We start from the raw sequence: 16,791 nt of genomic DNA on the forward strand, positions 1-16,791 counted from the left end.
TCTTTAATTGCTTTTCTTTTGCACACACATGTTCCACTTACATGAGCAGAAAAGAAAGCATGTAATGGGCCCCTAATTCTTAAAATGTGTAAGCATTCAAGGTTCTGATTGCCCACACACTTTAACCTTCCCCTGCCCCATTATTAAATTTGGCACTTGTTATACCACTTCCTTCTCCTCATTCACTGAACTTTTCTGTCATTCACCATACAGGCCTCACATTAGGCCTCCTCCTCTGTGACCGATCTGAGCTGTAGCATATGTAGGTCTGGTGTCAGACACCACCTTTTGATTTTTCTGAAATTATATGAATAATATACTTACATAAAGGGGCTTTCAGTCAGCCCCCATTCATCAATTTGTTTGATGTGTCATTCACATTTTTTTCCACCACTGTAGAGCATGCAGTATGGTCAGCCCACTTCAGCCATTGGCTAACTTCTCTGTCAATGACTGAGGTTTGCTCTATCACAAGGAGCACATCCACATACAAAGGAGTCCCTTCAGCGCTAGGGACTACAAAGCCAATTTGTGCTTTTTGAGGCTACAAATGTTTTTGCTTTTAGTGAAAAAAAAAATCCAGACTGATGAGGGCCCCACCATCTTCACCAATAAGGGTGTTTTACAAAAAAACAAGCCAAAACAAAACAATCATTGACAAAGCCAAAATGCTGTTAGCCAACACCAGACCTATTGTCTTTAGCAGTGCGTCTTCACTGAGGAGTGGCCCACTGGAAGTCATCTGTGATTGTCTGGACAATTTTTCTTTATTTAACACAGGCCATGTTGCAGCTGTGACCAACTCTTTGCTCCTTTGGTGCTACAATATTTAGGTCATAGCACTGCCACTGCCTGCTCTTAAAAATTGCTGTAACAAACATTCACAAAGAGGAAGAGGTCTCTTGGAGACCCCATCCCAATTGCGAATGGGTTGGCACTTACTTGAAGTAGGTGGTAAAATGCTAATGTTTTGCGACCGCATTTCAGTCAGAAAGCATTCCTACGTACTGAAGCGATTCGGTATTAGGTAGTGACGCCCTAACCACGCCCCTTCCTAATAGTGAATCGCAAACCCATTATGCGATTCGCTAACAGGTTACCGAATCTCAAAATGGGTTCTGATACATGTAAAATGCCTTTTTTGTGTTCGCAAACGGCCCGATTCTGCGAATTGGCCTGTTTGCCAACACAAAATAGCTTGATACATGTAGCCCAATGTCTTATTTGCACTTTAACTGACAAGGAGTAGTTGGATGTTTCGTGCTGATTCATAAAGTCATGTAAGAGTACGTAAAAGAGAACTCCTGTGGTACTGCATCCAATACTCAAAAAAGCTTTTGTGAATCAGTCCCAAAGAGAGTCAACCTCTTGTGGTGCCTTTGCACTGTTGTAGATACATCCCAAGTAGTCTGTGGACATGTCAAACCTACTTGGCAAAAAACAGCGCTACGGGTGGAGTAAACATCTTTAGTTTATGCCGTATGTGGCCTAAGGCCTGAACAAATTATTTACTCAATCACCACTGCAAACTGACGTCATGACCTTCACACCTGCCTTCGCTGTCTGAGGTATCCTCCAGCAGGGTGCTCATGTGCCTCCAAGCAGTGGTTTGTCTGCAGCATGTAATTAGGACTCAATTCACTTAAGGACTTTGGTGTGGCAGTGAGATCACAGGACCTGCAACTTCTGTGAAATCCAAAAAAAAGGGGTGTAGGTTGTCTTTGGCGGACTGACAAGTAGGTAAATCTCACTAATGCTGGATCAGCAGGTTGCAAGAAGGGCTTTCAGGCCGGTCTATGCCAGTTGAGGGCCACTTCTCTGCAAATGTTCACATTTCTCCTTATTAACATCTCTACAGGCAAGCTTATGTCTAAAGCCCTGCTGTGCAGGGCACTTGTGCTGCAACGCCTTCTTCTCAGTTACCATGTAAACAGATGCAGGTTCCTCAGAATCACATGCGCAGTAGGGCTGTATAAGGGACGTCCCTTCTGTCTTCTTGAAGCATCTTTCTGAGCCACTCGAGGATCATGGTTTTAGATGAAAATAGGCCCTTTCTAGTGCACAAGGAGACATGCTATATATCATTCATTGGATGTGCAATTCTACTCTATGCTTAACAACTCTATTGAGTTTCATTCAGACTTAAATGTGAACCTTGATTTTTGTCTTGAAGCATCAACTCTTCAAACAAAGCTCAAGGTTTGAGAGCTAGGGGAGGTGGGAATAATAAATGGGCATGTGTGTATTTACAGTGGCGTAGTGAAACTTGAGGGGACCCCCTGAAAAGTGCATGCAGGGGCCCCCCACACTCCGGACCCAGTCCAGAGCTCTCAGGCCAGGGACCTGCCAGTCCCAGAGGGGGCGCCTAGAACATGGGGGCCCCACACCACGGGGGGCTCCGGGGGCTATTGTTATGCTTCTGTGTATTTGTATTTTCTTGTAAAACATATTAAAATATTCATTACAATCACAACTTAACCTAAAATACATAAGTTATAAACCCCCCACTGTGTATCAATTCATAAATGTTTTCACTAAATCACATTTCCTTAAGGCAGCGGTATGAAAGATCTAAAAATTTGGTCAATTTCCCAATGAATTGAGAGTCTTTAGCAGAAAAACAGGAACCAATAGGGTCCCCGATAGTTCTACAGTTAGAGGTGATGAGAGCAGCCTTCAAAAATGTTCTCCTTAGAATAGGTAAAGCAAGACACAAACAAATAACATGTTTGATAGATTCTTCTGTATAACCACATAGAAGGCAGTACTTTGATGGCAAACAATTTGGATTTCAAGAGCCTTCAAACAGGCAGAGGTGAGTAAGTATGAAACAAAGTCTTAAATACTTTAATTTAAAAGCGGGCTCAAGATTATAAGTATTCTTGCCGAAGTATGAGTCGGTTGTACAATGTGCATGTCTATATCTCTCTGAAGTAGACAGGTCATGAGCTCTTGCATTCTTCGTCATGATGAGCTTTATTTTATTTTTTCCATATTTGTTTTTTTTCATCATAACTTTATTTCGATCACAAAGATCTTAAAAAGCTTTATTAGTCTCTTCCGCTCGATACGAGACAGATTTAAGAGGTCTGTTAATGGTGGCAAATAGTTTTCTGTATTTACCCTGCTAATATCAACTAGATTCAGTGTTATCGCCCATGATTGCCAGTACTTGCATATCAAAATCCCCAGGGAATCTTCATCTGCCCCCATACATTCAGAGATGTAATTTATCATGACAGCAAAGTGTCTACAAGTTAGCGATGTGAAGGTTAATTCCTATTTTTATTTTGCTCTGTGTGATGGAAGAACATAAACTTAACAGAAATCTGATTCCTTTTATGTATATTTTAAGTACGTCGTTAATTTTTTCCATATCATAGGTGTGGGTAGCCCATTGCAGGAATTGGGAAAAAAACAATTATTGTTTTTTAAACATATATATATCAATTTGTCTTTGTGTGTTGTCTCTTCAGAGAACTTATCTGAAATTGTTGTGTTTTGCCTTGATACAGACTGGTCCTGTGAAATTGTTAAAAGATCCTCGTTTGGAGCCCAGTAGACTGCATGCTGCCTGATCTGAATGCAAACATGGGTACGTAACACATATATTACTGTATATAATTTCTTATAAAAGATAGTAACCAATATATATTTTTTTGCACGAGGCCAAAGATGATTTTGCACAGAACATGTTGAATATGAAATTGGCACCAGTCAAACGTTTTTGCCTATTTACTTGGTGCCTTATTGTATAAGTTTCTACAGTTTTCTCCACCAGTCCAAAAGTAAGTGTGAAGCTGTGCAAATTTTGCTGATGAGACACTGTATTTTTTCTTCTTCTTTTTTTTGTGGGTATTTGATATAACGCAGACTTTGCATACCCAAAGGTGTGGTCTGTAAGGTCTGGCTGAGAAGAAACCAGAAAACAAGGAAGTAATGTAAAAGGTGGGCGGGCGTATAGATCAGAAAATACTGTCATAACAGTAGGGGAAGAGGTCAAAAATTGTAGTAGTGATTCAACGTTTGGGAAATCTTAATTACTATTACTTCCATGCCTAAAACCTGTGGAGTGAATGACTCACATGGCTACCAGGACAAAAAAAGGTAAAAAGTCAAAGCTTGAGTGAGGTACCAGATGGATTTTTCGTTAAGGTGTTTCGCATCTGAGAACAATTGGATGGAAGAAAGGGCATTAAGTGATATTAGCAAGTGTAGCAACAAGTAATCTGAGAGCCATTGACGGGAAAGCTGATAGGACTTAGAACACTTCTGAGCCTCCAAATCTGGAAAAAATAGTTTTGCCAGAATAAGAAGTCTTTGACATACTGCATCATACATTTTGAGTTTTTTGGGGGGTTTTCTTGACTTAAAAAAATAGATAAAGGCGCTCCAAGACAGCAAACTATAATTATTTTTTACACAATTATAGCATACAATTAAACATATCTTTATTATGTTACACGTATTGGCATTTTTAGCTACCAAGAGATAAAGTAGTTTGCCCATAATCACAGTTACATATTGAAACCCAGATCTTTATGACTAGACCTCATCTCCTAGTAACATTTTATTGCTTTTTATTAAGTAGACAGAAAATAGTTCAATATATATTTGCTTAAGTTTTTATCCAGATCAGATCCTCTTCATTTGTTTATATGCCAAAAAAAGGAAATGGTGCAAATTTGATCTGTGTTTCGGTAGCACATCCTTGGACTGTTTCAAGGCAGTCTACCCTTGTGGTGATGGCTAGCCAGAAATTAATATATATTATCGGCTAAGATGGAACTGGATTCACAGTCTTCTCTGTACATCTCTCTATGTCTTTCCAATGCAGATAATTGCCATGCTGCTTCCGCCTATGGACTTGCCACTTTTTTTACCGACTTTAAGGTTGAGCATAGTGCAAAGGTCAGCTTGCACATCACAGACAATAAAAACTAGAGCGCTAACCCATCTAAGAGAATGCCAGCACATGGCACCATGCTGCATGACAAAATTGCTTCAGAAATCCTTATCTTCCTATGCAGCAACTTCAATGTGTAGATGAAAACAGTTTTTCCTCTTTGCTGCTACCAATAGTAGACAGAAGGGAGCCCACAAAAATATTCTTTACCAATGCATACCTTAGCCAAAGCCAATAATTGTGTTTTTTCAATCTGTAAAATTTTTAAACCGTGGTGTCCATTAGTGTTGTATATTGTGGCGATATAGGGGTGCACTGATATAGGGGTGCAACAGTAAGTACATGAAGAGGTTCTGGATTTAATAAAATGCTTATTTATCGTCTGTTTCATTAAGCAATATTTCCGTTGTTAGTTTGGACGTTTTAGTGATTATAAAAGGGATAGTGATGGAAACAGTGCAACAGGTGGACGGCAACGAAACACAGAAATGTCATTTACATGTAACAACCAAGCTTGATTAGTGATTGCATATATGTATACTGCAGCACATGGACTCAACGTTGTATATTTTCTGTCTGCGCGGAACTGCGAAATTACTCCTGTTGATGCCACGCTACCTCTCTGTCCCAAATGCGACCCATATCTATTTTATTTATTTATAAAGTTTTGTATAGCGCGAACATGACCCTTACGGGTATCCGAGCGCTTCACAATTTTGGGTGAGAGGGATACAGTATTGGGAAGCAAAACATTTCTTCATTACGTGATAATACAAGACGCGTGCAATAATCTAGTAGGTGTCCTAAACCTTCAAAGGCGGTTAGAGCGGATAGAGCAATGGGTGAAGAACATTCAAACATATATAAGTACAATGCATGCTAAGTAATGGTATTCCCGAGTATATAATCATGTCCAAAGTCAATCAAGATGAGCAAATAGAGGGCAGCAATGTAGTCTACCAGTCAAGGCCTATTCAGTCAGGAACTTGAGCATTAGGATTTTTTGTACTTTTTTTTTTTAAGGAACCGGTCGAGGAGATTGTATGGATTTCTGGAGGAAGAGAGTTCAAAATCTTTGGGGCAATGCCAGAGAAGGCTCTGTTACTCGATCTCTTTTTGTGGAAAAGCTGTGGTTTCAGGAGCATTGTACTTGCACTTTGTGATGCTCTGCAGCCCCCTGATAGTTCTAGTTTTTGAGCCAGATAGATGGGGGTCTTGAAGTGGAGGGCTTTGTGTGTCATGCAGGCAATATTTAGGTGAATTCTGGCCTCGTATGGTAACCAGTTTAGGGACTTATGGGCTGGGGAAATGTGATATTTTCTTTTTGTCTCAGTAACCAGTCTCGCTGTGGCATTAAAGGAAGCCCTTAATGGGGCCAAGCTCAGTTTGGGGAGACCACACAGTGTGGAACTGCCATAGTCTAGTCTTGGCAAAACTAAAGCTTGTACTGCCAATTTGAGATCTTTCTGTGGAAGGAATGGTTTGAGATTCCTTAGTATACTCAACTGATGTTTGCCTCCCTTGGTTGCATTGCTGATATGGTTCTTCATATTCAGGTGCAAGTCTAGTGTGATTCCAAGCGATTTAGCTGACTCTATGATGTGGGGGGAACAGTTGAAGGTTGTGAGGTGTTTCATCCGAAGGTCAGTCTTGGGAATGTGAATATGGGAAGCGATGAGAAGGAATTCTGTTTTGGATATGTTAAGCATGAGGCAGTTGTCAATGAGCCAGTTTTGAGTGTTCATCAGGATTGAGTTGAGTGAGATGATGTCTCTAGGGAGGTGATTTTCAGATAGAGTTGAGTGTCATCCGCGTACATATGAAAAAGGATGTTCACGGAGTTCAAAGCATTTGCTAGCGGTTCCAATAATAAATGGAAGAGTACGGGTGAAAGAGCGGACCCCTGTGGAACCCCCATAGTTACTGTATGGGGCTGAGATAGAGTATGATTCAACTTTATTCTTTGTGATCTGTTCTGAAGGAAGGAAGTGAACCACTTCAGTACCGACCCAGAAATGCCCATCCTGTGTTCCAGAGTAGATGGTAGTTTGATGTGGTTCACAGTATCAAAGGCAGAAGATAAGTCTAGGAGGATCAATAAGGAGGATTCATTATGGTCTAGGAATTTTAAGATGTCATCCGTGATGTGCATGAGTGCCGATTCGGTGCTGTGTCCTTTCCTGAAGCCAGACTGATGATGATCCAGCAGTTGGAATTTTTCTATGTGTGAGCAGTGTTGGGTTAGCGCGCATTTTTCAAGAAGTTTTGCCAGTGTGGGGATGTTGGAAATGGGGCGGAAGTTGGTCAGATCGGAACTGTGTTAGGTTTTTTTGGGATAGGGGAGACCTGTGCTTCTTTTAGACAGTCGGGGGTCGTGCCTTGCACTAGAGAAGCATTGACAATCTTGGACCAAAAGGGGCGGATGGAGGCTTTTATTTCCTTGAAGATGGGAGGTGGAAGAGGGTCGCTGAAGTGGTTAGACGGCTTGATTTCAATGAGGGTGTTGTAAATGTCATCTCCATTGAGGTGAGTAAAGGTGTGCCAGGATGCGTTGTTTTTGAGGCTTAAACTAGGGGGGATGAGTGGCTCTTGGTGGGTAGGTAGGGCTATGGCTTTATATATTGGGAGAATGGCCCTCATTGATTCAATGTCTAAATTGATGCTATTAGTTTTCTGAGAGAAGAAGGCAGCTAAATCGTCACAGGAGGGAGAGCTGTCACCAAGGTCATGGCGGTTGGGTGCCTTGACCGATTGTTGTTTAGTGAGTTCAAATAGTTTCTTAGGGCGGTTGTTAGCTTGATTGAGTTTGGATCTGAAAACGTCAGTTTTTGCAGTCTTGACTTTTTTGTTGTAAGAATTCCTAATAGCTCTTAGCAGCTTTAAATGTTCAGTGGAAGGCATGGATCTCCATGATCTTCCGGCCGCCCTCAGCTTACGGCGTTCGGAGTTTAGGTCAGAATTGAAACAAGTTTTTTTGCTGTAGAGGGGCAATAGCATCCATGATATTAGAAATAGAGGAATTACAAAAATCAGTGAGGAGTTGTACATCCTTCAAGTCTGCTTGTGGGGACAAGGTATTTTTGCAACGGGTAGCTAGTTCTTCAGTGTTTATATTTCGGAGGTTCCTTTTCCATTGCTTTGTTTTCATGGGCTGGACCCTCTTTACCGATACCTTCCTGTTGATGAAGAAACGGCTGTAGAAGTGGTCAGACCAATCGCTTGATCCATATTCATTACTCCTAGGAAAAATTAATTTACAGCCATGCACTTTCATGTAGAACCGAAGTAGGGACTAAGCGATGCAAAGAAGAAAATTCTAATTCCTAGAAATGTTATTTTCTTTTAGACGTCAATCCAGTCACCCTAATTCGGTGCAAAACTGGTCATTTTATATATGTATGTATCCACAAACAGCTTCCTGGTCCTTTAACAAAATCACTCATGTTTGTTTCAGTAAACGTGTCAGGCACACAATTTCCATTCCGAAATGGTCCAATTTTGAATATCTATGGAGTACGATGTGTTAGAAAAGGTGGATAGTCTGAGAATACAATTGTGGCAAGGAGATGTAGCTGCTTTCTAATAATTTTATGTAGCGAGGATCTAGTTAGGAATGTTCAAGCACAGGGTCCTAGTTTCCATGTATTAGTTTCGTACCCTGGCCACTTGAGACATTCTCTGTGGGCATCCTCTCAGCTCCAGGCACTTATGTACAACACATTTTCACAGACCCTTTTTACAATTCTGAGTGTGCAATCGAAACAATCTTTCTTTAATGTACTACTCACATTTTAGGAACCTGCAAACTATTACTGACTCCAGCAATTGTATTACGGCCCCATACCGATTTGGGATTTGGTAGGGGCTTGCTGTAGGTATTCTTTCCAAATACCGTATCAATGGTTTGTGAATTAAATCTTTTCTTAAAACATTGAAAAATTAAAATCTCCTGAGTTGGAATGGTAACCCATTTGCAAAAGGGAAGGGGTTCTCGTAGGACCCCTTCCCCTTCCGGAATGTTAAAAAGAAAAGTTTGTTGGGAAGTAGCAACTCTGTAATAAACGTTAAAAAAAAAAAAGTAAACTTTTTTCTAAAAAAACTATCTGAGCCATATTTTTTATTAGGAAAAATTGATGCTTACAAAAAAAAAGATTACATTATTGAAAAGTTATCAGAGACATGGTGGTCTGCTGACCCTAGCAGGCCACATTTTCTGTGATGGCTATCAATCTGAGTAAATTGATTTTGTGACTTACCTCATTAATGTTCCTGAGGTAGATCGAATTACAAACCACTCTACAATTTTATGAATCAACCTGGTAATCATAGTTCGGTTTGTGAAATTCTTTACTGACCGCAAAAATACTGATTGCAAATTGCGACCAGTTTTTGTGACTAGTAAATGTTACATCTGCCCCTTAGAACCTTATGTATCAAAGCAATTTTCCTTTTCTGTGTCTATTTTTAAAAAAAACATATTTTATTTCCTTTTATATATATCGCTATTGCCTTTGCTCCTTTTTTGTGTCGATAAACAAATGCGTTCATACACATGGGCCTTATTTACTTAGACGAAAGAATCCTGAGTTAAGTTTTTTAGTACACACTCTCACACCTGTTTCTCACTACAAAAGCACTGCTCTAGGTGCCTTTCTCTTCAAATCTAAAGTTCACTACAGAGACGGCCGGTATGGCTCTGAGGCGAGGGAGGTGGGAGTAAGTGGGTTTAAAAAAGAAAAAGAAACGTGCCTGATCACCACATCTCTCCTCTGTTTCTCCCCCACTGTCTCTCCCTTGGGGCCAGAACAGGAAACACCCAGGCTCCCCTGAGCCAATCACAAGCCTGCAGCGTTGTGATTGGTTTGAGCGCCGTGGTTTGGCACTCTGCCAGGGAATGTTCGCCACACAGGCTGTAATACAGCCTGCGTGTAGAATATGCAAAGTGCGTATGACGGCTTGGTTGGGCCGAGAGGGCCTGCCAAACATTCATTCGCACTTGGAGTGGGCAAATCACTCCTCTCCCTGCTCCTCTGTCATCGGAGCAGCCCTCCACCCTCCCCCGCAAACCTGCAGCAACCTTAAAACATAAAATGATAATTCCCTCAAGTTATTATCATTTTATGTTTCCTTTATTTCACTGCTGCAAAGCAGTGGGGCTACGCTCCTCCGCCTTAGTGGAGAGGCCGTCACTGGTTGACTAAAGCTGTCACTTACTATTTGGAACTACTTAGAAGTTATGTTTCTAAGACCAGTTTTCCCATGAATGTTTTTTTGTGACGGGACTTTTGTTCTACATTAGCATTGAAACGTCGTGTTTTCCAAAATGGTAGTTTAATGCGGGGCGTGGTTGAAAAGTGAACTCTTGAAAGAGAAAGCTGCACCTGGGGAAAACGCTCAATGGCTTTTCAGGTGAGGAATGTTTTACGCTCCACGTACTGAAGTCGAACAATGACCGCCCTTTCTTTCTATAGGTTAAGACTGTCTGGTTGCCATGTTGTCTTCCTTAACGCCAGAGGGCATCTGGCCAAAATACACCCTCACCCAAAACTCGGCAACATGCTTTTATTCAGAATTTCAATTTGTTCCAACTTTTGTCAAAATAGTAAAGATTTCTTGTAGAAAAAATGGTTCTTTTTTTAGCAAATTAGTTTTTGTATTCTATTCTGAGTGCTTTTGCTTCCATCATAGTCTCTCAGGACATGAGAACTAGCTTGCGATAACTTGTAATTTTTTTATATCCTTATGTATTTACGTTGTAGCTTCTTTTGTGCCTTAGTGAAATACAATAATTAAAGGAAATGGTAAAATAAATAGTGTGTAAGGGTTGAAAGATTACAGATAAAGCAAAAATAAGAAAGAAAATAGATCTGAGAAAAGACCAAGAGTACTGATGAAACAAAAGAATATTGTGTCTAGAAAGTAAGCAACCACATCTTGAAATGAATAAAAAATGTTAGTCCACAGATCTGCCAACTCACAGTGCGCCCCAGTGTGCCACATCATTTTAAAGCGCTTCACACATTCACCTGTTGGAGAGCCAATTTTACAAGGTGAGCTGCAAATCCGTACCCAGAGATTTCATGCTCGAGTGTGTAGGTGCTGCAAAGTTCAAGTCCATTACAGATTTTGCACATCCCAGAGGCATAGGAGCCCTTCTCAGAAACCTTTTCTTTGTGTTTTGGACTGGATAGGAGTGGCTTCTCAAGCACAGAGCCCCTCCCCCTCCCTAGGCCTACTATGGGAGAGGTGTGGCGCAGCGGCCAGAGCGACTGACCAGGGCCGGACTGGGAACCAAAACCGGCTCTGGCAAAGTGCTAGGCCGGCCCCCCCAGGGGGTTGGCGGTGCCGCCGAGCTCTTTGCCAGGGCCAGTTTTCAGCCGATTGTGTTACAGGGCCGATTTTGCAACAATGCTGCAAAAACGGCCCTGTAACAAAAATGGCCCCCGGGGGCCCAAAACTGGCCCCCACCCGTGCGGCCCACCGGGGGACTGCCCGGTGTCCGCTATGGCCAGTCAGGCCCTGCGGGTGACTCCGGAGCGCGAGGTTCACGGTTCGATCGCCGGCAGCAGCTCAGCTCAGCATCATGTGACTCAGGGCAATAGTTTACTTATTCTCCCCAACGGCCCCCAGTGCGTGGATACCCTTAGGGATGATAAGTCTTGCTTTACAAATCTGGAATGAGGCCTTGCCTCCTCCCATGTCTATCCATCTATGCGCAGGCTGTGAGGGCTCGAAAAGTCTGGCTCTTCTGCAGGCTTTTCTGCAGGCTTCTGCCCTTTCCTCACATTGTGAACATTTTTCAAATTTGGCAGGTTTGCATCCAGGGTCTCCAAAACCCTCATCAGTGCAAAGGAGGGACAAAAAGTGCATGAGGATAGGATAACTCTGACAGGCCAATGTCTAGGTGTCAGAAGACCCCTAACCCCCCTACATTTCTATTATTTTTATGATTAGATTTATAAAATAATCACCTTAATTCAAAAAGTGGCAAATTATTAAAAAAAATTTTTTACCACTTTTGTTCTCATCAGATTTCACTGCTTTCATAATGGATGCATCCATATTTGTACACTTTTGAAATGTTTTTCGTAAGCTTATTCTTTGGCGGATAAAGGGTGAGCGCAAGGAAGTGATTCTGTTATTCCATCCTCCCTGCCCAGCACAACCTCCTGCTCTCTCTCTCTGGCTAATAATTATTTTTAGACATCTGTTTAACTTTTGTTTCCCCCAGACAGTTGTGTTGTTGCTGAGATATAAATTGTTTATATTATGGCTTCTTTAGGATAGAATTAGAAAAATTGGTCAGGCGCTTTTTAAAGAGACAACACAACTGAATTATTCAAGTAAATGTCTTGATTCTCCTTGAATGGGGTATCTATTTTAAATCACATGTGAGGTGGTGAGCTCAGCGTTGGTAAGATTTTTAGGTCTTGCCCACAGCTGCTGTTAAAGACCTGTTGTTGGCAATATTAATAGGTACAGTGGGCTTTCCGTCAGCCAATTGCTTCCCATTTATTTGCCTTCTTGTCAATCTCATTTGCTTGCATCTTATTCAATGGCTTTTCTTCTTCTTGTGTCTGTTTCTCCCGTGGAGCATAGCTTCCTTACAATCATTTTGATTGGATCATTGTATCCTTCCACTGCTTACATTCAGAGAGCTACATTTGTCTTTTATTTGCTCACTTTTATTTACTCTCTTCTATTTTTTAGGGTCATATTTGTTTTATTGTTGCAAGGCATAATCAGTGAAAAGATGCATTTCAATGGAACTGAGCAATGCAGTGGATACCATCTAACCATGTCAAATTGCAAATGTTTAATAAACCCGACTCCCCCCCCCCTACCTCCCTCCCTCACGGGTGCAAAGCAATAAACCATACAATGCAAGCGTCAATAAGCCAAAAATAAATTACTAGGATGGATTCTCTACCTGTGAGTCGGAGCAGTCTCAAGTTTTTAGGGTAAGTCCGTTCAGTGAACTCTTGAGAAAGGAGCGTGATAAAGGGCTGCCAGATGTCTATAAGAATCCCCTTGCATTATTAACGTCATAGTGAGTCTTTCCACACCGAGCACATGCCAAATGTGATGTAGCCAGTTCTGCCTCGTCGGTACTCTATATGTTCCCCAAAGCGCCAGAATAGCTGGATGCACCACTCCAAGTGCGAGGCTAATGTGTCTACCCCTGCGAGAGTTAAGTGGATAGGTAAGAGGGTTGGGAAGTCCCAAAACGGTGTAGATCAGGAATCTAGGTATCTGAGTGTCTAAGTGAGTGTCTATATCTGTCAAAATCTCATCCCAGAACTAGGCCAACCTCGGCCACTCCTCCCAGAGAACATGTAAAAGGTTCCCCCTCAAGCCACACCATCGCCAGCATCCGTTACTTCGTGTTGGGCCAACCCTGTGTAAACGGGCGGGGGCTAAGTACCATTATGTGGCAATCTTCATGGCTGTTCCTATACCCACGATGCTGCTGGAGGTAGGACGTGGTGGATAGTATATATCCTGACATTCTTTAGTAGTCAACTGTCTACCAAGCTCAGCCTCTCATCTATCCTGTGCCGGGGACTTCTGTCTGGGCGAAGTAGGTAGCAACATATCGTAAAGTTCTGTAATAAGATGTTTGTCTATGGTTTTTGTAATGAGCCATTTTTTACATCTTGTGCAGCTTCCTTAAGAGAAGGTTGCATAAGCCAATGTCTAATCTGCATGTAACAAAACCTTTCGTTCTCCGAGATAGCTAGATCTGCTAGCATCTTGTTGAGCGGTATGCGGCCCTCTAGATCAACGAAATGTCCTATAGACTGACATCCCTTCCCTTGCCATACCTGAAATAAAGTTCAATTTAACCCCGGAGAGAAATCCAGGTTCCCTACCACAGGGTTAAGGGTGAGGAGAACGATGAGAGATCCCCTCAAAACGCCTGACCATCCCACGTCTTCAGGATTGAACCAGTAATCGGGGATAGATATAGGCCTGCCCGGCAATGAGTGCGAGGCAAAAATGGGACCTTTCACAGCAAAATACACACTATAGCTCGGTCCATGAACAATCATGGCTTTTCGGACTCTGGATGAGACCACTCAACCAGGTACCGGAGTCTGGACATGTAGAAGTAGTGGAGGTGGTTCGAAACTCCCAAACCCCCCTCTCTAGGCGGGCGCCATCTAAGTTCACGCTTCATGCGAGGGCGTCCATCCTGCCAAACAAAACTCTGAAGTGCCTCTAGCAAAGATTGTATTGTTCCTTGTGGAGCCCACAGTGGGAGAGTCTGGAGCAAAAAGAGAATCCTCGGGAGAATATTCATTTTAAGGATTGCCGCCCGTCCCAATAAAGACAAGGGATACAGTTTCCAACGGGCAAGGTCGGCTTTCACCTTTTTGGCTAAGGCTTGGGAGTTAAGGTTTTTAGTCCCTTCCAGTGTCGAGGAAAGCTGAATTCCCATATAGGAGACGGAATCCTCTGTCCACTGAATCGAGTATTCTCAGGTCAGATGGGCCATGGAGTCAGGCAAAGCGGTCAAGCTAAGGGATTGGGATTTATCTAGGTTAATGTGAAAACAAGAGGCCTCTCCAAACAATCTTACCTCCCTTAGAAAGTGAGGCAAAGCCTTTCGTGGGTCATCTAATGCAACAATAAAGTCATCAGCATACAGTGTGATGACATGCTCCTCCCCCCGAAACATACTCCAATTATATCAAGACTATCTCTCACCCATTGGGTAAACGGCTCTAGGTAGAGTGTGAACAGGGGCGACAGAGGACACCCCTGCTGGGTGCCTCTCCGTATCGGGAGCGGGGCAGAACTAGTACCATTAGCTATAACCAACGCATTGGAGTCGCCATAATTACTCAATATCCAGGCACGGAACCGCTCTCCAAAGCTGAAACGAGGTAGCGCCTGGGCTAGATAAGGCCAGTGTATGCAATTGAAAGCTTTTTCAGCATCAATAGAGATGAGCATGATTTCCCTTTCAGAGCGCGAAGCCTTATAAGTGAGGGATAGGATACTCTTTGTATTGTCTGCACACTATCTCTGGGGAATAAAATCTGCCTGGGCCATCAAACCTGGCATCAAGGGGGCAAGATGGGCTACAAGGATGCCCGTGAAAAGCTTAGCGTGAACATTCAGAAAGGAGATGGGGTGATAGGACCCACAGTGATGCTTATCCTTCCTGGGCTTAGCAATGAGTACTATTGATGCCTCCGTCATTGAGGGCGGGAGCGAGAAGGGGCCATTAATAGAATTATAGTCCCTAGTAAAAAGGGGAGCTAGTGAGGCACAGAAAACCTTATAAAAAGTTGACGGGAAGCCATCTGGACCAACGGATTTAAGGGGCTTCTGCCTAGAGGTGGCCGCAATGACTTCCTCTGTTTAAATTGGGGCCTCAAGCCAAGAAGCTTGATCATCGGTTAGGTGAGACACTTTGGAAGCACTCAAGTAGTCTATTGGGTTCTGTTCAGGAAGAGTTTGTGCTGAATAACGTTCCTTATAGTTCCTTACAGAATTCCCTGAACCGATCGGAGATGGAGCCATCCCATTCAACGAAGTTACCCTTAGTCATGATTGAGTCAACCCCAACCTTTTGACACTGAGAACTGAGTCTATTAGCTAGCAGACTCCCACATTTATCCCCCCCTACATAGAATGAATGTTTAAGCCAAAGCAGGGAGTACTCAGCACCATCAAGATCTAACCCCCTAGTTGTTTCTGAGCAGCTTCCAATTGGCGGCAAATCCTCGGAGCCCCAGCTCGATGATGAATGCGCTCCAACTCCCTCACCTGCTGCTGCAATTGTGTCCTTTTAGCCTTCCTCAATTTGTTGTCTGCTGCTGAGATTGCTATGAATTCTCCTCTGATGACTGCTTTCAGAGTGTCCCAGACCATTGGACAGAGGGTTATCCAGGTTATCTTTGATGCTAAATAATCCCAAATTGCTTTCTGTATCTCCTGGACGACGCCCGATCTCTGAAGGAGAGACTCCCACAAGCACCATGGTCTGAAGGAACCAACAGGTCCTGAGAGCTTTAGTTCTAATAGAATGGCAGACTGATTGAAAAGTGACCGTGGTTCTATTTCAGTGGATGTGGCCGCCATGTGTAGATCCCTGGAGCCTAGGAAATAGTCTAGGCGGGCGTAAGATTTATGTGCTTGAGAGTAGAAAGCGTAGTCCCTCGTCTGTGGGTGACATTCCTGCCAAGGATTTCTCAGGCCCATCTCTTTGAGCCATAAAAGATAGTCTGGGGTATAGCTCCCACCCTCCCTGTGGGCCGAGCGATCTAAATCGTTGTGGAACACGAAGTTGATATCTCCTACCAATCAAAACCCACTGGTCTTGTGCTGTGAAAGCCTCTGCTACTACTCTTCGTATAAACTGTTCCTGCCCTTCATTTGGCACAGAGATGGACCCTAAAACGAAAGTGAGTGGTCCCATATGAATCCGTTAGACAAGGAGACAGCCCCTGATCTCTGCTATTTTGACACCCACTTTCCCTCGAAAGGAGCGTGAAAAAAGAATCGCTACCCCTGCCGTCTTGCGTGCCAGGGAAAATCGCTATCCCTGCCGTCTTGCGTGCCTGGGATGGAAAATATTGCTGGGGGAAAGCCTTAGTCTTGAGCCTATGCCAATCACTCAAAACCAAGTGAGTCTCCTGCAGTAAACAGATATCGGCCTTCGAGTGTTCAAGATAGGAGATTATGGCTCATCTCTAAACAGTATTATATAGGCCTTTAACATTGAGAGTGAGAATTCTCAGTGTCCTGAGGACAAGTCATGGTGTATCATCCATCAGTGTGCCCTCTCAGGGCTGAAATCTTGAGAAGACTTCTTCAAAAACTACAATGCAGAGAATCCCCACACACCCAAGTTAAACCATGTATGCTGGTCG

The 16,791-nt window shown here is 42.9% G+C and overlaps 1 protein-coding gene across 3 annotated transcripts in view; it reads left to right on the top strand.

Moving 5' to 3' along the window:
• Positions 1-16,791, top strand: part of LOC146796342 (mitogen-activated protein kinase kinase kinase 3-like) — a 436,047-nt gene that overhangs the window by 171,094 nt on the left and 248,162 nt on the right. For all 3 annotated transcript variants that reach the window (XM_085628867.1, XM_085628866.1, XM_085628865.1), the window contains exon 2: positions 3,516-3,595. In XM_085628867.1, coding sequence (XP_085484993.1) covers positions 3,568-3,595 — 28 coding nt within the window. In that variant the 5' untranslated portion in view covers positions 3,516-3,567. The remainder of the gene's footprint in view (positions 1-3,515; positions 3,596-16,791) is intronic.

Source organism: Triturus cristatus, chromosome 10 (assembly GCF_964204655.1).
Source record: "Triturus cristatus chromosome 10, aTriCri1.1, whole genome shotgun sequence".
Classification (NCBI taxonomy): Eukaryota; Metazoa; Chordata; class Amphibia; order Caudata; family Salamandridae; genus Triturus; species Triturus cristatus.